The sequence below is a fragment of the Talpa occidentalis genome, unplaced genomic scaffold, assembly GCF_014898055.3.
Source record: "Talpa occidentalis isolate TD23 unplaced genomic scaffold, MPIMG_talOcc4v2.1 talOcc4.7, whole genome shotgun sequence".
Lineage (NCBI taxonomy): Eukaryota > Metazoa > Chordata > Mammalia > Eulipotyphla > Talpidae > Talpa > Talpa occidentalis.
The window spans coordinates 40767008-40786424 of record NW_023605083.1 but is presented as its reverse complement, the minus strand read 5'-3'; the positions used below and the strand labels follow the sequence as shown (position 1 = coordinate 40786424).

The 19417-nt window shown below is 41.7% G+C and overlaps 1 protein-coding gene across 1 annotated transcript; it reads left to right on the top strand.

Annotated features, from left to right (window-relative positions):
- The first annotated feature begins 218 nt into the window (after positions 1 to 218).
- Positions 219 to 18999, top strand: LOC119232095 (proprotein convertase subtilisin/kexin type 5-like). The gene is made up of 5 exons (XM_037494005.2): positions 219 to 360; positions 2409 to 2626; positions 13047 to 13147; positions 15274 to 15460; positions 18260 to 18999. Exons 1-5 carry the CDS (start codon positions 290 to 292, stop codon positions 18664 to 18666), a joined length of 984 nt encoding a protein of 327 aa, XP_037349902.1. The 5' UTR covers positions 219 to 289; the 3' UTR covers positions 18667 to 18999.
- The last annotated feature ends 418 nt before the right edge of the window (positions 19000 to 19417 follow it).

The following is a 19417-nucleotide window of genomic DNA, read 5'->3' as shown; positions in this document are numbered from 1 at the left end:
TTCTGATGGCCAATTCTATTTCTTGGACATTCATCTCAACTCCCAAGGATGTCCACCAGCCCATGGGGACACTGTCTCATTCCTCCTGTAGCCTGTCCTCACAAGGCACAATGGGGAGCATACAGGGGAGGTCTGGGAGACATGTATCATACTTGATGCCAAGACAGACTCTCTTCCTCCCCTGGCAGAAACAACCTGTGTGAAGGAATGCCCTGAGGGCTACTATAAGGACAGGCTCCAGTGTATCCCCTGCCACAGTTCTTGTAAGACATGTGAAGGACGACACAGCATGCAATGCCTCTCCTGCCAACCAGGCTGGTTCCAGCTGGGAAAGGAGTGCCTGCCCCAGTGCAGGGAAGGGTGAGATGCTCGTTACCCTTTTTTTCCCTCATTTAATCCCCAAACCACACCAGCTATCACTATTAGCAAACCCATTTTGCAGGTGAGGAAACAAAGTCTCAGAACACTTACATAATCAGTTTGAAGTCTCACTGCTAGTAAGGCACAAAGATGAGAGTTCAACAGTCTCTAAAGGGTTTCAGCCACTTCACAATAATGGAAGAGGAACCAAGAGTGACCCACTAAGATAATACAAAGGATCACATTGTCACTGGCAGGCAAAACTTCACTCATAATTCAAAGGCTCAGCAATCCCAGGTCACAAACAACACCTTCTTCCCTGGAGACTTCCAAGAACATGAACATAGGCTCTTTCTCTCTGCATTAGGATTCGTTCTAATCAGATTTCATACATAGGTCTAAGCAATATATGTGAAGCATTGATGTAACAAATGGGACAATTTCAGTCAAACGTCTCCATTTATATCTCGTTAGCTCTCCAACCTGCCTTGCCTCCATAAATGTACAAATGGAAGGTTTAGTTACCATAAGCAACCTGGATATACAGATGTATCCTTGTAAAAGCATTTCACAGATAAAACCTATTATTTCTTTTTTTACTAGGAAAAACTGTTTTTATGAGATGGCTGGTCAGCAGTACAGATAGAGGAGGATTTGACTTGGTCATTCTTCCCTCTACCCATGCCCAAGTCATGCCACGAAAAGAGAAAAAGTAATTGCATGCCTGTTGCTAACTCTCCCTTCCCAATTAGTAGTCTAAGGCACAAAGAGTTTCCAGAGACTCTAATCTTGGACATTCCCCAGATTCCTTCATCCAGGGTCATACATCTCTTTTCTTCACTTCTGTAGCAATGATTGCTGGTATCACTCATTTTAGTGCCATGCATGCCATAGTAGCCACGGTGCTAGCTTTCGACAAGTTAGTAAAACTGAAATAAATTTTAAAAAGTCTAAGGGGTCAATAGCTTTGCAACAGAGAAATAAAAGGCAAGCCTTCAGGTTTCTCGTGTAGCTTCCATGTGTGAGGGTCCAGAGATCCTTCACTTTCTTCTATGGTACTTGAAACTATTTCATTTACCTTCAAATTAATGCTCTGCTCTGTTACAGTGGAATTTAATGGGTAAGCTCAACGATATCCCCCACTCCACTTGCTGTTTCACCTTAAGTTGTCTAACATCTGTAAACTCGTCAGGTTGGACGATCGGTTACAAAATTCATAATTATCACTAATGTCAATTGTTACATCTAATGTGCCAGGTACTTTTCTACAACATTCTAAGTAATAATTTGCTTGATTTTAGGCACTAACACTGGCACCATCGTACAAATGAGAAATCTGAGATACAGATATGTGACTTGCCCAAGGTCACACAGTTCATACGTGTGTGGATGGATTTTGACTCCATGCAGATTTGTTCCGGGGGGCAAGCTCCTAATAAGCTCTGTTCTAGTGTCTCATTTTTAGCTTCAATATGATGAAATACTGTTCATGAATCTCTAACATACTGTCAGGCATATAGTAGAGACTTAACGAGTGGTGATTATTGCTGCTCGATCTCCAAATATCTTTTCAAAAAGAGGCCACATCTGTTATTATGTAAAAGTCAACATCAACTCATGTCACCACCTATTTCAAGATGTTTCTATTTTGAGAAATTAAGAGAACTGCTCAGGGGTACATTTTAAATGTTTTCTATTCCCTGTTCCCATTTAACACAACTCAAAACTTGTGTGAACATGCAGAAATAAGCAGAAGGCAAAGGCAGTGAGCAATTAGAGTGTTGCTACCCTGTGAGTTAAATTCATACCAGGTCACGCGTGTTATCAAACTTTATCCTCACAAGCAACAAGGGATTGCAATTCGCAATTTATAGAAAACAGAGCATCACTAGAATAATTAGTTTAACTAGCAAAGAACCTGATGAGTAAAGAGTATAAGGATTCCCAACTTATCAGTGAACACTGTGAGACTAACCAAGGTTTCCCCGCACACCCAACTTAGGAGCAAAGCTTAGTATTCACTCTTTACTTCCCCCCACTGATTCCAGATATTACGCAGAAAACTCCACTGGGCGGTGCGAGAGGTGCCACAAGACCTGCAAGACATGCCGGGGTCCGAGGCCCACAGATTGCCTGTCCTGTGATCCATTTTTCTTCCTGCTCCGCTCCCAGGGAGAGTGTCATCCCACCTGCCCAGAGCATTACTATGCAGACCAAGAAACGCAGGCGTGTGAGAGATGCCACCCGATCTGTGACAAATGCAAAGGTGAGGTGTCCTTCCTGCTCGGCCGCTCTCTAGTCACTCTTCTCACTTGGCAAGCCCGTTGGCAATGCAGCATCAGCGCCCTCTGTTTTCTCAGCTTCTACATTTGTCCTCTATCCTGAGCTGCCCCTGTCCATCCTGAGCTGCCCTATATTGCACGGCTGCCCCTCAGGTCTCCCATCCTTCAAACCCAACTAGAATATCTCTAATTGGAAGCCTCAAATTTGAAATGTAGCTGCACTATTCTCCAGTCTACCTCACTCCATTCCTAGACCACTTTTTCCTGTGTTGCCCATCTTGGTGAATAGCTCCCCCAAGTAGCCAGTGGCCTGAGACACTAACCAGGACATTACCTTCCACCCTGCTCTCAACTCCCAACATTCAATTTGTCCTCGAGTCTTGTCAAATCTACCTTTAAAAAAACAAAAAACAAAAACAAAAACAAAATCTACCCTTAGACATCTGCTAAATGCACCCTCCCCTCCTGGTATCTTAGTCTCACTGTCTGTGTTTCGACTCATCTTTCCTTGCCTGAATTATTCACCAGTTTCTTAATTGGTCTCCTGCCTCCAGTATTAGCGCTAGCTAACTGTCGAGGCAGGGAGGGACGGAGCACAGGGTCTCTATGACCCAAACAGACAGGGAAAGGAGAGTCCTGCAGCCCTCTGTGGCTTTTTCAGGCTTTAACTGAGTTTACCGGGTACACGGCAGGCAGGGGTGCTTGCAGGCCTCCCAGCCCCAAGAGAATCTTCACTCTTTCTGGGCTCTCTGGTGTTCTCTCATGGCCCTGCTGTTCTGTTCCTCTAGCATCCCATGACATCACCCTTATGAGCCCCATTTCAGCCCAGGTGTACCCACCTACATAGGCCCACACCCCACTCCAGGTGCCCCCCATCAGGCATGCGTTCAGGACCGCAGGGATCCATCATCAACCCTAAGGCCGGAGGGCAGAAAAGCCTGACAATAATTCACCCAACAATAACCAACCACTTCTCTACTATGTTCCCAGACTGATACATGATACATATTATAAACACCTCCTCTGCTTAAAAGTGACTCTCCATTCATTTTTTGGATAAAATCTTAAACCAGCAGCCTTGCATATCATGCTCTTAAAGTGGCACTCTCCCCTTATCTCCAACCACATCGCCCCCCAATTCTCTAATTCAGGAATAATTAGTAACTGAACACCTGAGCCAACCTTGCCCCGTTTCCCTCTAGTACATTCTCTCCAGCCTGCTTAGCCTGGCTATTCTGTCTGATGCATTAGAATCAGCATCTCCTCTAGAAATCCTTCTCTGACCACCCCCCTTCTGTGTTCCCTTGTACTCTGCATTCACTCGTTCATTTATTTACTTAACAAACATTTACCCAGCAGATGCTCCAAACAATGTCCACACAACTGTGGACGAGACAGAGGGCAAATTTTGTAATTCTTTGGTCTCAGTCTCCTCTAGACTGAGTTCCTCAAAAGGTAAAAATAATGTCTTACCTTTGTGAGTTGCCTCAAGGCCACCTCAGGGCAGATGGTGGCTGGGAGGCTTCGCCTGGGTCTTTGGGGACCCAGTGCACTTGGGCAGGCACAGCAGTGGCCTAGGAAGCAGGTGGAGGCCCACCAGGACAGTGGCTACCATAGTTCACCACACATCTGAGGCAACAGAGCTGTCCCTTCCTGCAGTCTCTGCCTCAAGTCCATGACAAAGGTGACCATGAGCCAGCCCTCCAACAGAGGAAACTGTCCAGGATGTTCATACCCAACTAGGAGGTAGTGGAAGAGCTCACAAGCCTGGTGCACAATCACCGGTTCTCCACCCTGGAATTTCCAAGAGCACCTTGGTCTTATAAAAGTCTGGTGCAGACTTCCCTGCCCTTCCTCCACTGCAAGAACACTAAGCCCAGAAGTTTTCCCAACGGCGTCAATGTGCACGCAGCAGCGTTCAAAATCAATTTTCCTGGCTGCGGCGGCTTCCTTCCACAATTTGACAAGAATTTGAACAAAACAACTGCACAGAAAGAAGCCAGACACAATTCCTCTGGAGAAGCTGCCCCACAAACGCCAAGGGAAGGAGTTACTCAAAGAAGCCCCGCAAGGTTCTCAACAATGCATATGAGAAGTTTTGGCTAAATACAGAAGATGGAGATCCCCGTGCTGGGCCATACCTGGAGGAGATGACACGGAACATCCACGCCTTCAGTTTCAGGGATCACTTGAACATGGAAGCTTAGGTGCGTCTGGTAGAACACTGGCATCACTCAAGCTCCGAGGGTCTGATCCTGGATGAAGCTTAAGCACAAAGGGGCGCACCACAGGGCTGCAAAGTGGAGGTTTCTTTTGATTCCACCAACCAATTGAGCGATGCCTCATTAAGGAGGCAGCTTGAGAGGCAGATACTTAAGAGGCTGGATCAACAAAAAGGGCGTGATGGAGGGGCAGGAAGCACCTGAGGGAAAGGCAGAAAACAAAGGGAAAGAAACAGAAAGAACTAGAAAATCAGAGTGAGAAAAAGAGAGAAGCTTCTCAAGCAGGATCTTGAATTCTACTGGAATCAGACAAAGCTCCAGAAGCTACATGCAAAAAAGCAGAAACAGCTACAGAGGGAAAAATAAACTAAAGAGTAGTACTAGTGTGAGCTCAGGCCTGTCCATCAGGCTAACTGCAGAGCAGCTGGGAAGAGCCACACTGTGGAGTCAGGTGTGGTCACTCTAGATCGTCAGCCTGCTGCAGGCCGCATGCTCCGTGCCACCGCGTGTGCGTCTCTGAACACTGAGTCACTGTCACAACCTCCCCTTTCCTTGGATGGCTGTGCCCAAACCTAAAATATATGTGTGTGTGTGTGTGTGTGTGTGTGTGTGTGTGTGTGTGTGTGTGTGTGTCTTAATACCAGGGGCTGGGAGTAGAGGCAGTGGGAGAACAGGACTTTAGGAGAATGCTCAGTAAACAACTTTCTGTTTTGAGAGAAACACTCAGTAACATAAACATTAAAATTACTCTCAGGCACAAGCCCTTGATCTAGTGGACAATGAGCTAACCTGGAGCACTCAGGTGCTACTGCTACCGGCCCTGATCTTCTTTTATGCATCTCACAGCCTGGAGCGTCAGCACTCTGCATGGAAATATAATGCAAGCCGTACAAGTAACTTTAAGCTTTTTAGTAGTCACATTAAAAAGTAAAAATGGACGGGTAAAATTAACTTTAATATTTTTTATTTGGCTACTGTATCCAAAATGTTGACATTAATCAACATAATCAACATTTACATTTTTTTCATACTGTCTTTGAGATCTGATGTTTATTTTACATGGACTGCGCAATTCGAGCTGCTCAGTAGCCACATGTGGCTTGTGGCCAAGGCACTGGAGGGTATATTTCTAATATAGAACAATGGTTTCCAACCTTTGAAAGAATAAATTTTCAAACACACTGCATTTAAGTAATCAATGATGTTGTGGCAATTTCCCAGAGAAATCAGGTGGCACTCAGAGAAGTAGAGAGAGAGATTTAATTACCACACAGGCAGGCTCAGTGAGATAGCTCCCAAAAGGCTGAGCACCCAAGTGCAAAAATGGCAGGGTTTTATACAGTTTGCATAAGGAAACTTGCTAGCCCATCCATCATAGCATAAGCATTCTCTATTGTTCAGGAAGGGGGTCAAGGTAGCCATGGCTACCACTAGGGACAGGCAGTGCAGTACACCCAGCAACTTCTCTGCTCCAGCAAGCAGTAGAATCAAAGCAGCACACTCCCCAAGCAGCAGACTTGGGAAACTTCCTGCTTCAATGTGTTCTCTTTTTATTTATTTTTTTTTTCCATTCCAGAGGCTCATATAGTTGGCACTGAAAACTTCTAATCAGAATAAGACAACAGATGAGAGAACACCTTGAATTGGGGGTGGGTGGGAAGGTGGTGGAAAGTTGGCATTGTTGTTAACCGTATCATGGCAAATGTTGAATTTTTGTTGGCTTTTTGTTTTGAAAAGTTGAAGGTATCCCTGATTACTACATTCCTAGCTGTGTGGCACTTTAATTTCAATTGGATTGCCAGGTAAAACATAGCAGGTCCTAAAGTAAAACTGTTTTGTTCAACGTTGTTTCATATAATTTTTTTAAAAAGATTTATTTATACAAGCACTGGGTACAGTCAGAAGTGCGGGAGGGTGAGAGAATTCACCAGAGCCCGAGGGGAGAGCAGAGCAGGCAGACTGACGAAGTACACTGCTGAGGGGAGCAGTGGGCTGCAGGAGAGGTCTACGGGCCATGTGGGACCCTCAACCGGTGGCCCAGGATCAAACCGGCACTGCAGAGTCTGCTGGCAACTTCGCAACCCAGCGCTCAACTGCTGCGCCACCAGGGAGGCCCTCATAAAATGTTGATGAAGAAAAAAAAAATCAGTTCTCTGCCAGGGCCATTGTCTGTGTGGATTTTTGCACTGTGTGGACTGTTTGCACATTCTCCCCATGTCTGCATGGGTTTTCTCCAGTACTCTGATTCCTTCCAAATCCCATAGCTGTGCACAGTAAAGGTTCAGTGCCATGTCTAAATTGTCCCAGTCTGAGAGAGAGAGAGTGTGTGTGTGTGTGTGTGTGTGTATGTCTGTGAGAGAGAGAGAGACAGAGAGAGATGCACCCTGGGATAAGTGGGTGTCCTTTCCAGGTTTGGTTCCTGCCTTGTGTCCTCAGTTGTGGGAATGAATCCGTGATCCACAACCCTGATAGGAAAAAGTGGGTTGGAGGATGAATGAATACAAATTATTGTTTCAAGTTTTTGAATCTTTATTTAGAAATTTGGTGAAATTTTTGTGTCCAGAAATGTGCCTTAGGAAATAAACTCTCGCTTATATCAATTAGCCTATGATAAAATTGGCTTCATTATGCATTTCACTTAAAGTCTCAGATTAAACATGAGAACTTACTGTACTGTATTTTGTTAAACATGAGAACTTACTGTACTCTATTTTGATTTGCTAGATCTGATAACCCTAAGTCCTAGCACAGTACAGCGGGTTTGCTGGAATGGGGACACTTCGTATCTAATGAAGACACAGAAACCATCTTTAGGAAACATAATGACTCGATGTCAGTCAATCAAAACAACACAACACCAGTTTTTAAAGATTTTTCATTTGGGAAGTGTAGTAATTATTATTAATGCTGTAAGAGGAATTTGAAAAATGATAATTTTCTGTAATTGGGTTTGAGATTTCCTGGGTAGATTATGGATGATTATTTTGAGCATCTCCAGTCTCAAAAGTTCAACACATCCAGACAGTGGAATACTATTCAGTGCTAATAGAGATGAGCTGTCAACCCAAGAAAAGACATGGAGGAAACTTAAATGCATACTACTAAGTTAACGAAACCAATCTGAAAAGGTCATATACTGCATGGTTTCAATAAGACATTCTAGAAAGGCAAAACTATGGAGATAGTAAAGAATGATGGTGACACAGCGAGTACAGAAGAACAGATAGAACAGAAAGGATTTTTAGAGCAATGAATACTCAATTATATATTGTAACTGTTAACCACCAAACTGGATCTTTTCACTCACTCCCAGAAAGCCAAATTCCAAATCATGAGAAATACTTTTACATGAAGGAGTTTATTCAAGATGGCCATTGAGTGAGTTGGCAGGATAAGCACCCCCAAAACTCCAGCTCCCCAAATGACAGGAGAACTGGGATTTTGTAAGGGGCAAAGGCATGTGAGGCAAGTGCAGGGCTTCTCATTACCAGATCCAAGGAGGTGCCAAGCAGTCTACGCAATAGGAGTCAGATGTTTGACTTTCCCAGCAGGTGGATATTTACTAGGCATCAGCTGAAGGTTTGTTTCTGATGGGAAACAAACTATCAGCCCCGGAGCAACACAGAGAAATTTTTTAGGAATGTAGCACAATTAGTTTTCCAAGTTTCCAGGAATGTAGGTGGAACCAGTTAATAGTTAATCATGAGGAGAAAACAGGGGGCACAATTCAGCAAATTAAAAGTTAATTCTGCTTATTCCTAAATTTTTTAGTCTAGGGCAGTTTTTTATTACAAAATGCAGGGGATCAGGATATATAACAATGGCTGTATAGTGTTATATCTTTGTCCCAACCCATAAAATATATAATACCAAGATGAACCCTAAGGGAAACTATGGGTTTTGGGTGATTATGATGTGTCAATATAAGTTCATCCAATGTAAAAAAAAAAAATTACTGTGAATGTTGATGATAATGAGGGAGGCTATGCCTGGGGCAAGGAGGTAGCTCCTCCTAATGTGAACCTTAAACTGCTCTAAAATAACTGCTCAAAAATAATGAAGTCTTCCCAAAATATTTTATCAACACAGTCTCCCAGAGATTTTGTCTTAGGACTGTGGGCATATTTGGGTGAATGTTGACACCATCCTGGGTGTTGGTGTCTCCCCATCCTGTATTTGACTTGAATCCCAAAGGTACCTTTTGAAACTTTTTATCTTTGATACTCATTTCTTCTGCTGTCCTTTCTTCACCATTCTTTACATATCCCTTGATGGGTGATGAATCTTTTTGATATCTCCACATTTTGCATTATGTAAATGAAAAAATTCAAGAATTTCTCTTGGGTTATAAACTAAGTTGGGGAAAAGGGAGGATAAATTCCTCCTTAGTTTTCATACTAAAATATAAGGATGCATGAAAGCTACAGGGACAACTTAGAAACCTCACATGTAATTTACCAACTAGATTGTATTTCATTCACATTTGATCACTCAGTAATTTTAAGATGCGTAAAGAAATACTAAAAGCATGGGACTAGGAGAGCACACTAAGGCCTAATATATATCTTTGTGTGCAACTGGTTCCACTGTAATTAGCTCATTTCTTTCCTTCACATATTTAACTTTTTGTATATCCTCCTCACAAAATTGTTAGAAATCCAGGTGGGGTAACCAGAGCACTCTAAATCTCCTGCCTCCTTTTGTGTGGAATGACATTATGGGATAATCCCAGAAATTTGTGAATTTGATAAATTCATTGGTGAATTTATCCCATGGAGGTTAGTCCTAAGGAGAGCAGGTGAACTGTTTTAAATTTTAAAGATACGCCAAAGCTGTCTGTTAGTCCCCAGGCTGTTACAATACTTAGAAGTAATGGGGGTCTCAGGTGTTAAAACGAAAACAATAGAAAACATTCTGGAAAGTAACAAACTGCCTTTTGCAAGACTCTGTGTTTCTTAAGTATGGGGATTTTGCAATAAATGAGTTAGAAGATGTAAATGAAGTCACTGATTATTTGGGGGTAATTCCCTTGGGGGTTGTAGGATTTAGCTCTCAGCCATATTTCTGTTGGACTTCTGGACAATGCAGTCAACCTCAAGATTTTAAGCTAATCTTTTTACTGCCTTTTCTGATCATTTAGTATTTTCTACTCTTGATTTTTCTTAATTTAAAAAAAACATTCTTAGTATTTTAAAAATTGGAGTAAGGCTCCTAAGCTATATTTCAGGAAAATGTAGAGTAGGAAAAGGAAGGAAGTAGGGGAAAATTTATTCCTTCATCAGAGACCACAATTATGTTCTAAAACATGTAGGAAATTCTTCAGGAAGCTAGAGGTAAGATAAAAGTAAAATTGTGTTGAATTTATATCACTATAGGCAGTCCCCAGCCTAAGAAGCAGTCAGGTAATAAAGGTTTATTCTCTAAGCTCTTGTTTAGAACTCAGATTCATTTTTCCATAGAAACATCATAAATGATTGAGCTCACAGATCAAACTTGAAAAGTTATACACCAATAGCGAAGGTGAAGCACAGACTCATGTTTCTTGTTGAAGTTCAACAGACCACGCTTCATAATACTCTTCTGCTAGCAAGACTTATATCAAGTTCCACCCATAATACTAGGGCCTACCTAAGAGAATAAAATAGAGTTCAGGTCTCTTCTTTCCAAACTCTTTTCAGAAGTTACCCCTTGCTATCTGCATTGAAGGAAAAGCAGGATCAGTCATTTTTTTACTTTTTTTTAAAGATTTATTTATTTATGCATACAAGAGCTGGGGTACAGGTCAGAATTGTGGCAGGTGAGAGGATTCACCAGAGAAAGAGTAGGGAACAGAACAGGTAGATTGACTGAAATACACTGCTGAGGGGAGTAGTGGGTGAGGCAGGAAAGGTCTGCTGCACCATGTGAGTTGCTCCCTGGTCGGCCAGGAATCGAACTCATGCTGCAGAGGCTGCAGACAGCATCATGGGTTGTATCTTAACCCCTTGCACCACCAGGGAGGCTCCCATTTTTTGATTTCTGACTTAGGAATAAGGGTTATTACCTCCAGAGGAAAAGAGACCCTGTAGATTCAGAGCTTCTCTAGTAATGGCTCATGTGTAAGGTAAATAAAATGATAGAGGTCTGTGAGTTAACAAACTTGAATTTGAATCTTAGCTCAACCATTACCCATGTAACCTTGAATGAGTGACTTTACATGTCTAGGCCTAAGTTTTCACATATTTAAAAAATAATAAATTGCTTCCTGCCTGTGGATGCCACCAAGGAAGCATCACAAAAGTCTCCTGTCACTGCCATCATGTCTAAAATCAGAATCTCCCAAGAAGCCAGGATAACTGGAAGTTCTTTGAGCTTTGAAACAAGCAGTGAGAACCCATTTAGAGCAATGAGAAATACTCACAGGCTGTGTGGTAATGAGAGATCTGAACACCCCAGTGAGCCAGAGGCTTTGGGTTTGTCACTTATGCACCACAGAGGAGGCAAATGTCAGGCCACACAGGTGCATGGAAGAGTTGTGGACTCAAAGCAGGCCATGTCAAGAAAAGATTCTCAAACACTTGGTGCTCATTAACTGTGAAAAAGATTTTTTGGTGGCATCAAAGAAGATACCGAAGAACATCTCTGAGAGATTACTTTCAGCAGTATAGGAAAATGGAAATGGTTGAAATCATGCCTATTCAGGGCAGTGGCAAGATCTGAGGCTTTGCTTTTTTGACCTTTGATGATTGTGATTCTATAGACAAGATGGCCATTCAGAAATATCACACTGTGAGTCGCCACAACTGTAAAGTAAGGAAAGTTACCTAGGTAAGAGAAGGTCAGTGTTTCATCCACCCAAAGATGACAAAGTGGTTCTGTAAACTTTGTTGGTGTTTGTGGAGGTGGTGTTGGTGGGAATGACAACCTTGACATGCAGGAAACTTCAGAGGTTGAGGTGGCTTTGGTGGCAACTATAGTAGCAGTGGGAATGGCTACAATGGACATGGTAATGATGGAAGCAAATTGGAGGTAGTAGAAGCTATGCAACTATCAATCTTCAAGTTTTGGACCCATGAAAGAAGGAAACTTTGGAGGCAGAAACTCTGGCCCCTGTGGTGGTAGAGGCCAATACCTGCCAAGCCACAAAACCAAGGTGGCTGTGGTGACTCCAGCAGCAGCTGTAGCAAAAGGTTTTAATTAACCTTTAAAAAAGAAAACAAAGATGAGCAGCAAAGGAGTGTCTCTGTCTCTCTCTCTCTCTCTATATCTCTCTCTCTCTGCCAGAGAAGTGACAGGGAAGCTACAGATTACAACAGATTTCTGAACTCAGCCAAACACAGTGGGCTCGCTGCTACAAAACTGACATGTTTTAGACAATACTCATATGCATGAGCAAAAAACTCAAGGGCTATATTTGTGACAAAGAGTGTAACAGGTTATTTTAGTTTCTGTTCTGTGAAAAGTGTAAAACCCGCCGCCGGCGGGTCCCACATGGCGTGCAGACTTCTCCTGCGGCGCCCGCTGCTCCCCTCAGCACTGTACTTGGGTCCTTCTGCCTGTTCTGTTCCCCGCGCTGGCTCTGGTGAATTCTCTCACCCTCCTGCGCTGCTGACTTTACCCAATGCTTGTATAAATAAATAAATAAATAAATATGTATAAGTAAATAGAATGTCAAATTTGAGTTTATAGCTTTCAAGTGAATTTCAAAGGACTCTATCACTATCACCACCATCCTCCCCAAAATTAAGAATCTATGGATAAAATAATCTGTTAAATTCCTTTAGCCCTAGCATTTTTAGTTCAGTGTGGTTTCTCAATTAGGAACTGCCTAATCATGATTTACTAACCAACTGAGTATTGGGGCCCTTCAAATAAATTAATATTGTCCTTTGCTATTATACTAGTTAAGCAATCAGCAGAATAGAAATAAAGTTTTTATAACATTTCTACATGATTTCTCATCCTCTGAAAATTTCTCCTCTAGCTGTAATAAAAGATTTGTCATCTCCCAGTCCTCAATTCCAAACTGATAGTTCGCATTTCTAGGTCTTCAATTAGTGTTTTGTAAACTTTGTCCACCCACTACGTCCTCAGTTAATTCACTCTTCTACTAACTTGACATGTCCTTGCCCTTCGGTGTTTTTGAACCAAGATAGAGGTCACTTTAATAAATTAGAATCGTTTTTTTTTTTTTTTCTTTCAGGAAAAGGAGAATTGAACTGCCTATCTTGTGCGTGGAACTACCACCTGAAGGGAGGAATCTGCTCTTCGGACTGTCATGCAGGGAAATACAGAGTGGGAAAGGTACTGAGGGTTGGTGTTGGGTGCCTTTCCCCAGAGGGACATGAGCTACTTTCTGGGTGGCATCCTGGGCAAAGTCAACTAGTTCTAAAAATCCCTACATTCACTACAGATCAGATTTAATTTTTTAATATCATCTATCAGTACATCATGAAACAATGGTACTATCTACCTATAGCTTTAATTTCAGTCAAAGGAACTCAGAATATCTAAGATAGATAGTGTGGAAATTAAGTAAATTAGGCCTCAGAATTAACACTATATTCTTGATTTAGAAGTTTCAGATCTACATGGGAAAATGATGTTAGACATAAGAAGTATCTTCTTCTAGCCCTCTGCTGTCAAACTTGAAATATCCTATGTTGATCTTTTATTTCCTGCACCCTTTTACTGCGTATTAAGAGAGATATATTTTTCATTTGCTTGGATTTTATGAGTCTCATTAATTTCTTTATTTTTTATTTTTTAAAAGATTTACTTATTTATACAAAAGCTGGGGTACAGGCCAGAGGTGTGGGAGATTCACCAGAGACAGAGTGGGGAGCAGAACAGGCAGACAGAAACAGAAAACACTGCTGAGGGGAGCAGAGGGAGAGACAGGAGAGGGCTGCCGCACCATGTGGGTATCTCCCTGGCCGGCCAGGAATTGAACTGGCCCTGCAGAGGCTGCGGACAGCTTCACAGTGCGGCGCTCAACCCGCTGCACCACCAGAGAGGCCCCATTAATTTCTTTTTTTTTTTCTTTTTTTTTTTTTAATAGCTTTTGAGGAACAACTATTTTTAAAAAAAGATTTATTTATTTATGCATGCAAGATCTGGGGTATAGGCCAGAGATGTGGGGGTAAGGGTGAGAGGATTTACCAAAGACAGAGTGGGGAACAGAACAGGTAAACTAACCAAAGTACACTGCTGAGGGAGCAGCAGGGAAGCCAGGAGAGGTCTGCTGCGCCATGGGTTGACCCCTGGCCAGGCGGGGATTGAACTCGTGCTGCAGTGGCTGCGGACAGCTTCATAGGTTGTGGCTCAACCCCTTGCACCACCAGGCAGGCCACCCATTAATTTCTTAATTGTGCTTCCAAACTTAAGAAATTAAGTATCTCCATGGGGAAATTGACACTGGCCAGCATATTCAGTTCTGAGCTCTCTTTATATTCTGACAACTAGCTCTAGTTACACTTTAGATAGAGTGAAGTTCAGAGAGATCAAATAGTTTGCTAAAGATCAGATAGTAATAAGTAACAAAGTTGGAATTGAACCCATCCTAATCCAGGATTGGATGAGACAACACTAGCTAAAAGCACGTCATAGTGATCAAAAAGGCAATTCCCATTTATTCTTGTTATATTATATCATCTTTCAAAAGTCAGAAGTGAAGTAGGGAGGTATCTTTCCTCATCTATTTTCCAGCACCAGTAAAGGTTGGGAGGTGGGGTGAGACCACTTCCTCTTTGACTTTTTCCATTGAGATTTAACTGCTTTAGTGAAAATCACAAGTTACATTATTCTAAGGCAGTGCGATGAGAAGCTAAAAACACAGAAAAGCCAAATCGATGATATAATTGAGTGAGGATGATAGATAAAACAAAACCTCAGTGCATGCTTGATGAAAAGTAGGGAATGATATTTCACCCATGTAATTTGTGACATACAGCAAGTGCTGGAGACTGTATCAAATAGATCACAAGAATGCACAGCAACATTTGCTACATATAATGAATCCAGAGTTGAAAATTCATCTAGCTATTAAAGAAAAATTAGGACTAGATTTACATATAAAATATCCCAATTTTGATATGTGGGTAATAAATTGAAATTTTTTAAGATATGAAGGTCCATATCGTATAGACCAGATAAAGCTTATACTTGACCATCTCAGCACCTGAGCTGTCCTGAGTACCATCATTACTAGCAGATGTCAGAGGAAAAGGCCCACCAATGATTCTATCCACGAGCAAGCAGTTAGTTCTATCTTTCTCCCTGCACAGTTAGAATGAACTCAGAACAAACCAGCTTTCTGCTGTCCCCCACTTGCTTCCCCCCATTATGGAGTTAAGATGGAACTCCCATCTGAGAGTTCCAGGGTTTGTTAATCCCTGATTCAGAAGGAATTTCCTGATTGTTCTTAACAGGGGGACAAATTTAACTGTGAACAATGCCACAAAAGTTGCACAGAATGCAAGGGACCTGGTGCCAACAACTGCACTGTGTGCCCTGCCCACCTGTTGCTGCACATGGATGATAGCCGCTGCCTACACTGCTGCAATTCCTCGGATCCCAGAGATACCCAGGAGTGCTGTGACTGCCAAAAAAGGACAGGTGAGAGCAGAGGAAGAGAAGCCTGAAGAAAACAGGCATGTCCTCAGGAAGTTAATGGGAGCCATGGGGGCGAGGAGGCTGGGAAGTTCCAGAAAAGCAATATAGCTACTCTTTAATTGAATCCCTGCTAGACATCCACTGTACCTCATCTTCATGCTCATCATCTCATTCCAAAAGTAGATATTATTAATCCTATTTTACAAATGCGTGGACTGAGACTCAAAGGGATTGATTAGCATGCCCAGGTCCACATCAATGTTAAGAGTCTCACCTGGAATTTGAATATTGGCCCTTTGGACTGCAAAGTCCACATTCCTTCCACTGTAGCCTCTAAAATTAGAGCTTAAGGAGGTCTAGAATTTCATCTTTATACATTTACTTTCTTTATTTTTTAACTCTTCCCTCCTGGGAAAAAAAGAAGAAAAATCAACTATAAAGGAAACTGATGCTAATATTATCTTGAAGCTGTTGAAGAATCATTCTGAAGATGATGAAATCTATACCTCTCAGACATTTAATGCATTTAGAAATGAAATTTCTCTGAAGGCAAAAAAGAAACAAAACCACCTCTTCCAATTCCTAGTCCCCCAATGTCTCCCAACCACCCCTAACCCCATCCATATGAGTATTTGGTCAATGAGTTCAAACTTAGATCTCAAGTGAGTGATTGCTTCTAAAAAGAAATTGTATTCCTAAAACATATTCTCTAATCCAAAAGATCATTTCCTTAGGATTCAGATGTTTCATTGTCTGACAGAAAAAGATATCATATTTTTAGCAACCTGTCCACTTATAGATAAAGGAAACCCAAGGCCCATAACTGCTACTAGCCATTTATTTTTATTTTTTATCAGCCTTTTCTACTAAATTCTAAATAACATCTTTCCAACATCTAATTATTTTTCCTTCTTTCAGTTTTCCCACCTCAAGAGCAACTTCTTTTCCTAGCTCTTCAAATACATCCTCCTTTAGAGATTGACTATCTAATATTCATCTACATCTATCTAATAGCCATCATTATATTTATGGCTTTTAAAGGAAACTAAAAGTATGTGGGGTGTGCAGCTTAGTTTCCACCAGCCTGTTCCTACAAAGAATTATTTAGTCAACTTTCCTGAATTTTACATGACTTTTGAAGATCTACCCAGACCAACTCTGCAAAAGTCTACATACTCTTGATCACCTGCTCATTCTTCTCTGAGGTCCTCTGCCCCTTCAAAGAAACCAAATCACAGCAGTTGACCCTGACTCTGCAGATAGAGGACTGGGGACTAGAAAGACATTACTGCTTATTTAGACAATGGAGAGGTCTCATTGTTTCTCCTGTCTTGGGAAGCTCTCCCCCTCTTCGTACCACACACGGATTGCTTATCCATCCCTCTGGTGGTATAACCTTTTCTCCAGGGAAAAATTCTGTGCTGATATTGTTAATGATGATAGCAATAATGATAATGCTGTTACTTCATAAGAGGAAATTCTGCTTTATGGGCAAAATCCCATGAGAAGGAAAGTTAAAATAAAATAGAAAACTTGTTTATCACTAAGGAAAAGAGAGAGCTATAGTGGTGATGAATCAGATATAATTGGCTAATATCTAATAAGCAAAAGTAATTGCCCCTAAAATATTTGGCAGCAGTTTTATATCCATTAAACTAGTGTGTGTAATGTTCCTAGAGTCTCTCATAAAAGAATTCTCTGGACAGACCCAGGTGGTTCAAAAAATACTTAGGGAAAATATACTGTGTATTTAAACTTGTACAAACGACATATAGCCTGCTAGCTTGTGTTCTTTTGCTCCAGTTATTTTATACTCCCTTTCAGACTCTGATTTGTGAGCTAAAGAATAGGAAAATAAATAAATCACCAAAATCATACTACCTGAGTAAATGAGTAAAATATAAGAAAAATAAGTTCATTGCTGAAATTACGCCTTAATCCTTTCTTCTGCGCTTCTGTCTTGCTTTTACTCTGTGTTCTCATTTAAGGCATCAAGACTAGTTAATAAATGATAGGGGACAAAGCTCTCAATTTCAGAAATCTTAATTATAATTGAAGAAATTTAATTCACTGAACTTGGTAATCAGAAATTAATGATTCCCTTCCTGCTAGATGAGGGCCACAGAACACCAAAAATAGTTGCCAGTATTTTGCCTTAATGTCTCCAGACATGGAGTTCAAGTTCTGATTACTTCACAATCTTTTACCCCTGACAATGTGACAACTCGCTTCTTTTCTCAGTTTCCTCAACTGTCGAGCAACAGATTGACCTAAGTCATTTTAAAGCCACACATAGCAATAAGAGTCAATGGTTTGATAAATAATCTGCTCCTCCCCTTGAATGAAACAATCATGTTGGACCAGGTTTAAAGGTAGCTCTGAGATGAGTCAGTCTTACAAAAAATGAGAGCTATTTAGCATAAGTGGAACATGGCCTGGGATGGAAAATTTCTCTCAGGAAGGCAACTGAACAATCAATTGGTAAGTTTGGGCAATATGCGACTGATTTATAGGTGTGGGATGAGGGTGAGGGCTGCTTCCCTTTGGATCTCAACTGACCCTCATCCTGGAAGGGTTTGTTGGTCTCCGCAGACCCACACTGGGCTCCTCGTGTAGTACACACTGCCAATTCTGTAATGTGATGTGTCCTCAAAGAAAATCAAAGACTGTTCATCTACCAATTTAGATATGAAAGATAAAAGTAAACTTTTTGACCTCAGAATACCATAATTTTCCTCCTTCCATTTCTTCTCTCCCACCCTTCCCCCTCTCCCTTCTCCCTTTGGGGTTATATTCCAACAGATGAATGCTTCCTTCGAGAAAGTGAAACTGGGCCTGCTGCTGAGCATTTCAAGACAGCTCTGTTCATCACCTCCTCAGTCATACTGGCGCTTCTCTTAGGGGCAGCTGTGATAGTCTGGAGGAAATCTCGGGGCCGAGCCCCAGTAGCACAGAAGGGTGGCTATGAAAAGCTGGCTGATCCTAGCAGGTCTTACTCCTCCTATAAGAGCAGTCATCTCCAGAGCACCAGCTTTGAAGAGGCTCAGATGATGGAGTACAGAGACCGGGACGATGAGGATGAGGATGACGAGGATGATATTGTCTACATGGGCCAAGATGGCACAGTCTACCGGAAATTTAAGTATGGGCTGCTGGATGATGATGAAGTTGAGCTAGAATACGACGATGAGAGCTATTCCTACGAGTGAACAGAGGCAACAGAGGCCTCACCCCAGTTCACTCACGGGATTGTGTGTGAGCATTAGTTTGGCATTTAATCCCCACACACCAGACTGATATGGGGGGGGGGGGTGTTGTATTAATCTTTAAACCACCAGTCCAACTAGAGTATGTGAGAATACTGAAATACATTGTTCTTCTTTTGAATGACTAAACTCAATAAAACATAATTGTTCAACCATAATTGAAGAACAAGGATAAAATTCAGAGGGATTGTCCTCAAAACAGTATGTTAAGATACAAAACACAGGAAGTAAAAAACAAGTGAAATTTGTACAAACTGGTTTATGTGATTAAAAAAAATAGAAGTGGTCTTATTTCTCAGCTCTATTGTGGTGATATAAAAATTCTGTTTGTCAGTTTTGGTGAGGAAATCTGCTCCCCTCTAGAATTCTGATATTTCTTGAAATAATATTTGAGGGATGAGGAATTGTTTGCCTGAGGGAATTTTTTTCCAGGTAGCTGGCTTAAATTTCCTTGGAAGGATGAACTCGAGACTGCTGCTGGTAAGCAGAAGAGACCACTTCCACTGAGGCAGGTCATGAATTATTTAGAGAGGAGGAAAGAAGAGTGACATTATAGCCAAGGAAACGTGTGTCCTTTTAGCTCTGGTTCCTCTACAACTTGGAGTCATAATTCTAGAAGCAGAACAAGCTCAGACAGGAGATAGATGGAGGCATGTGCAGCAGGAAAGAAAATAATAAGTTTCCAAGAATTTCA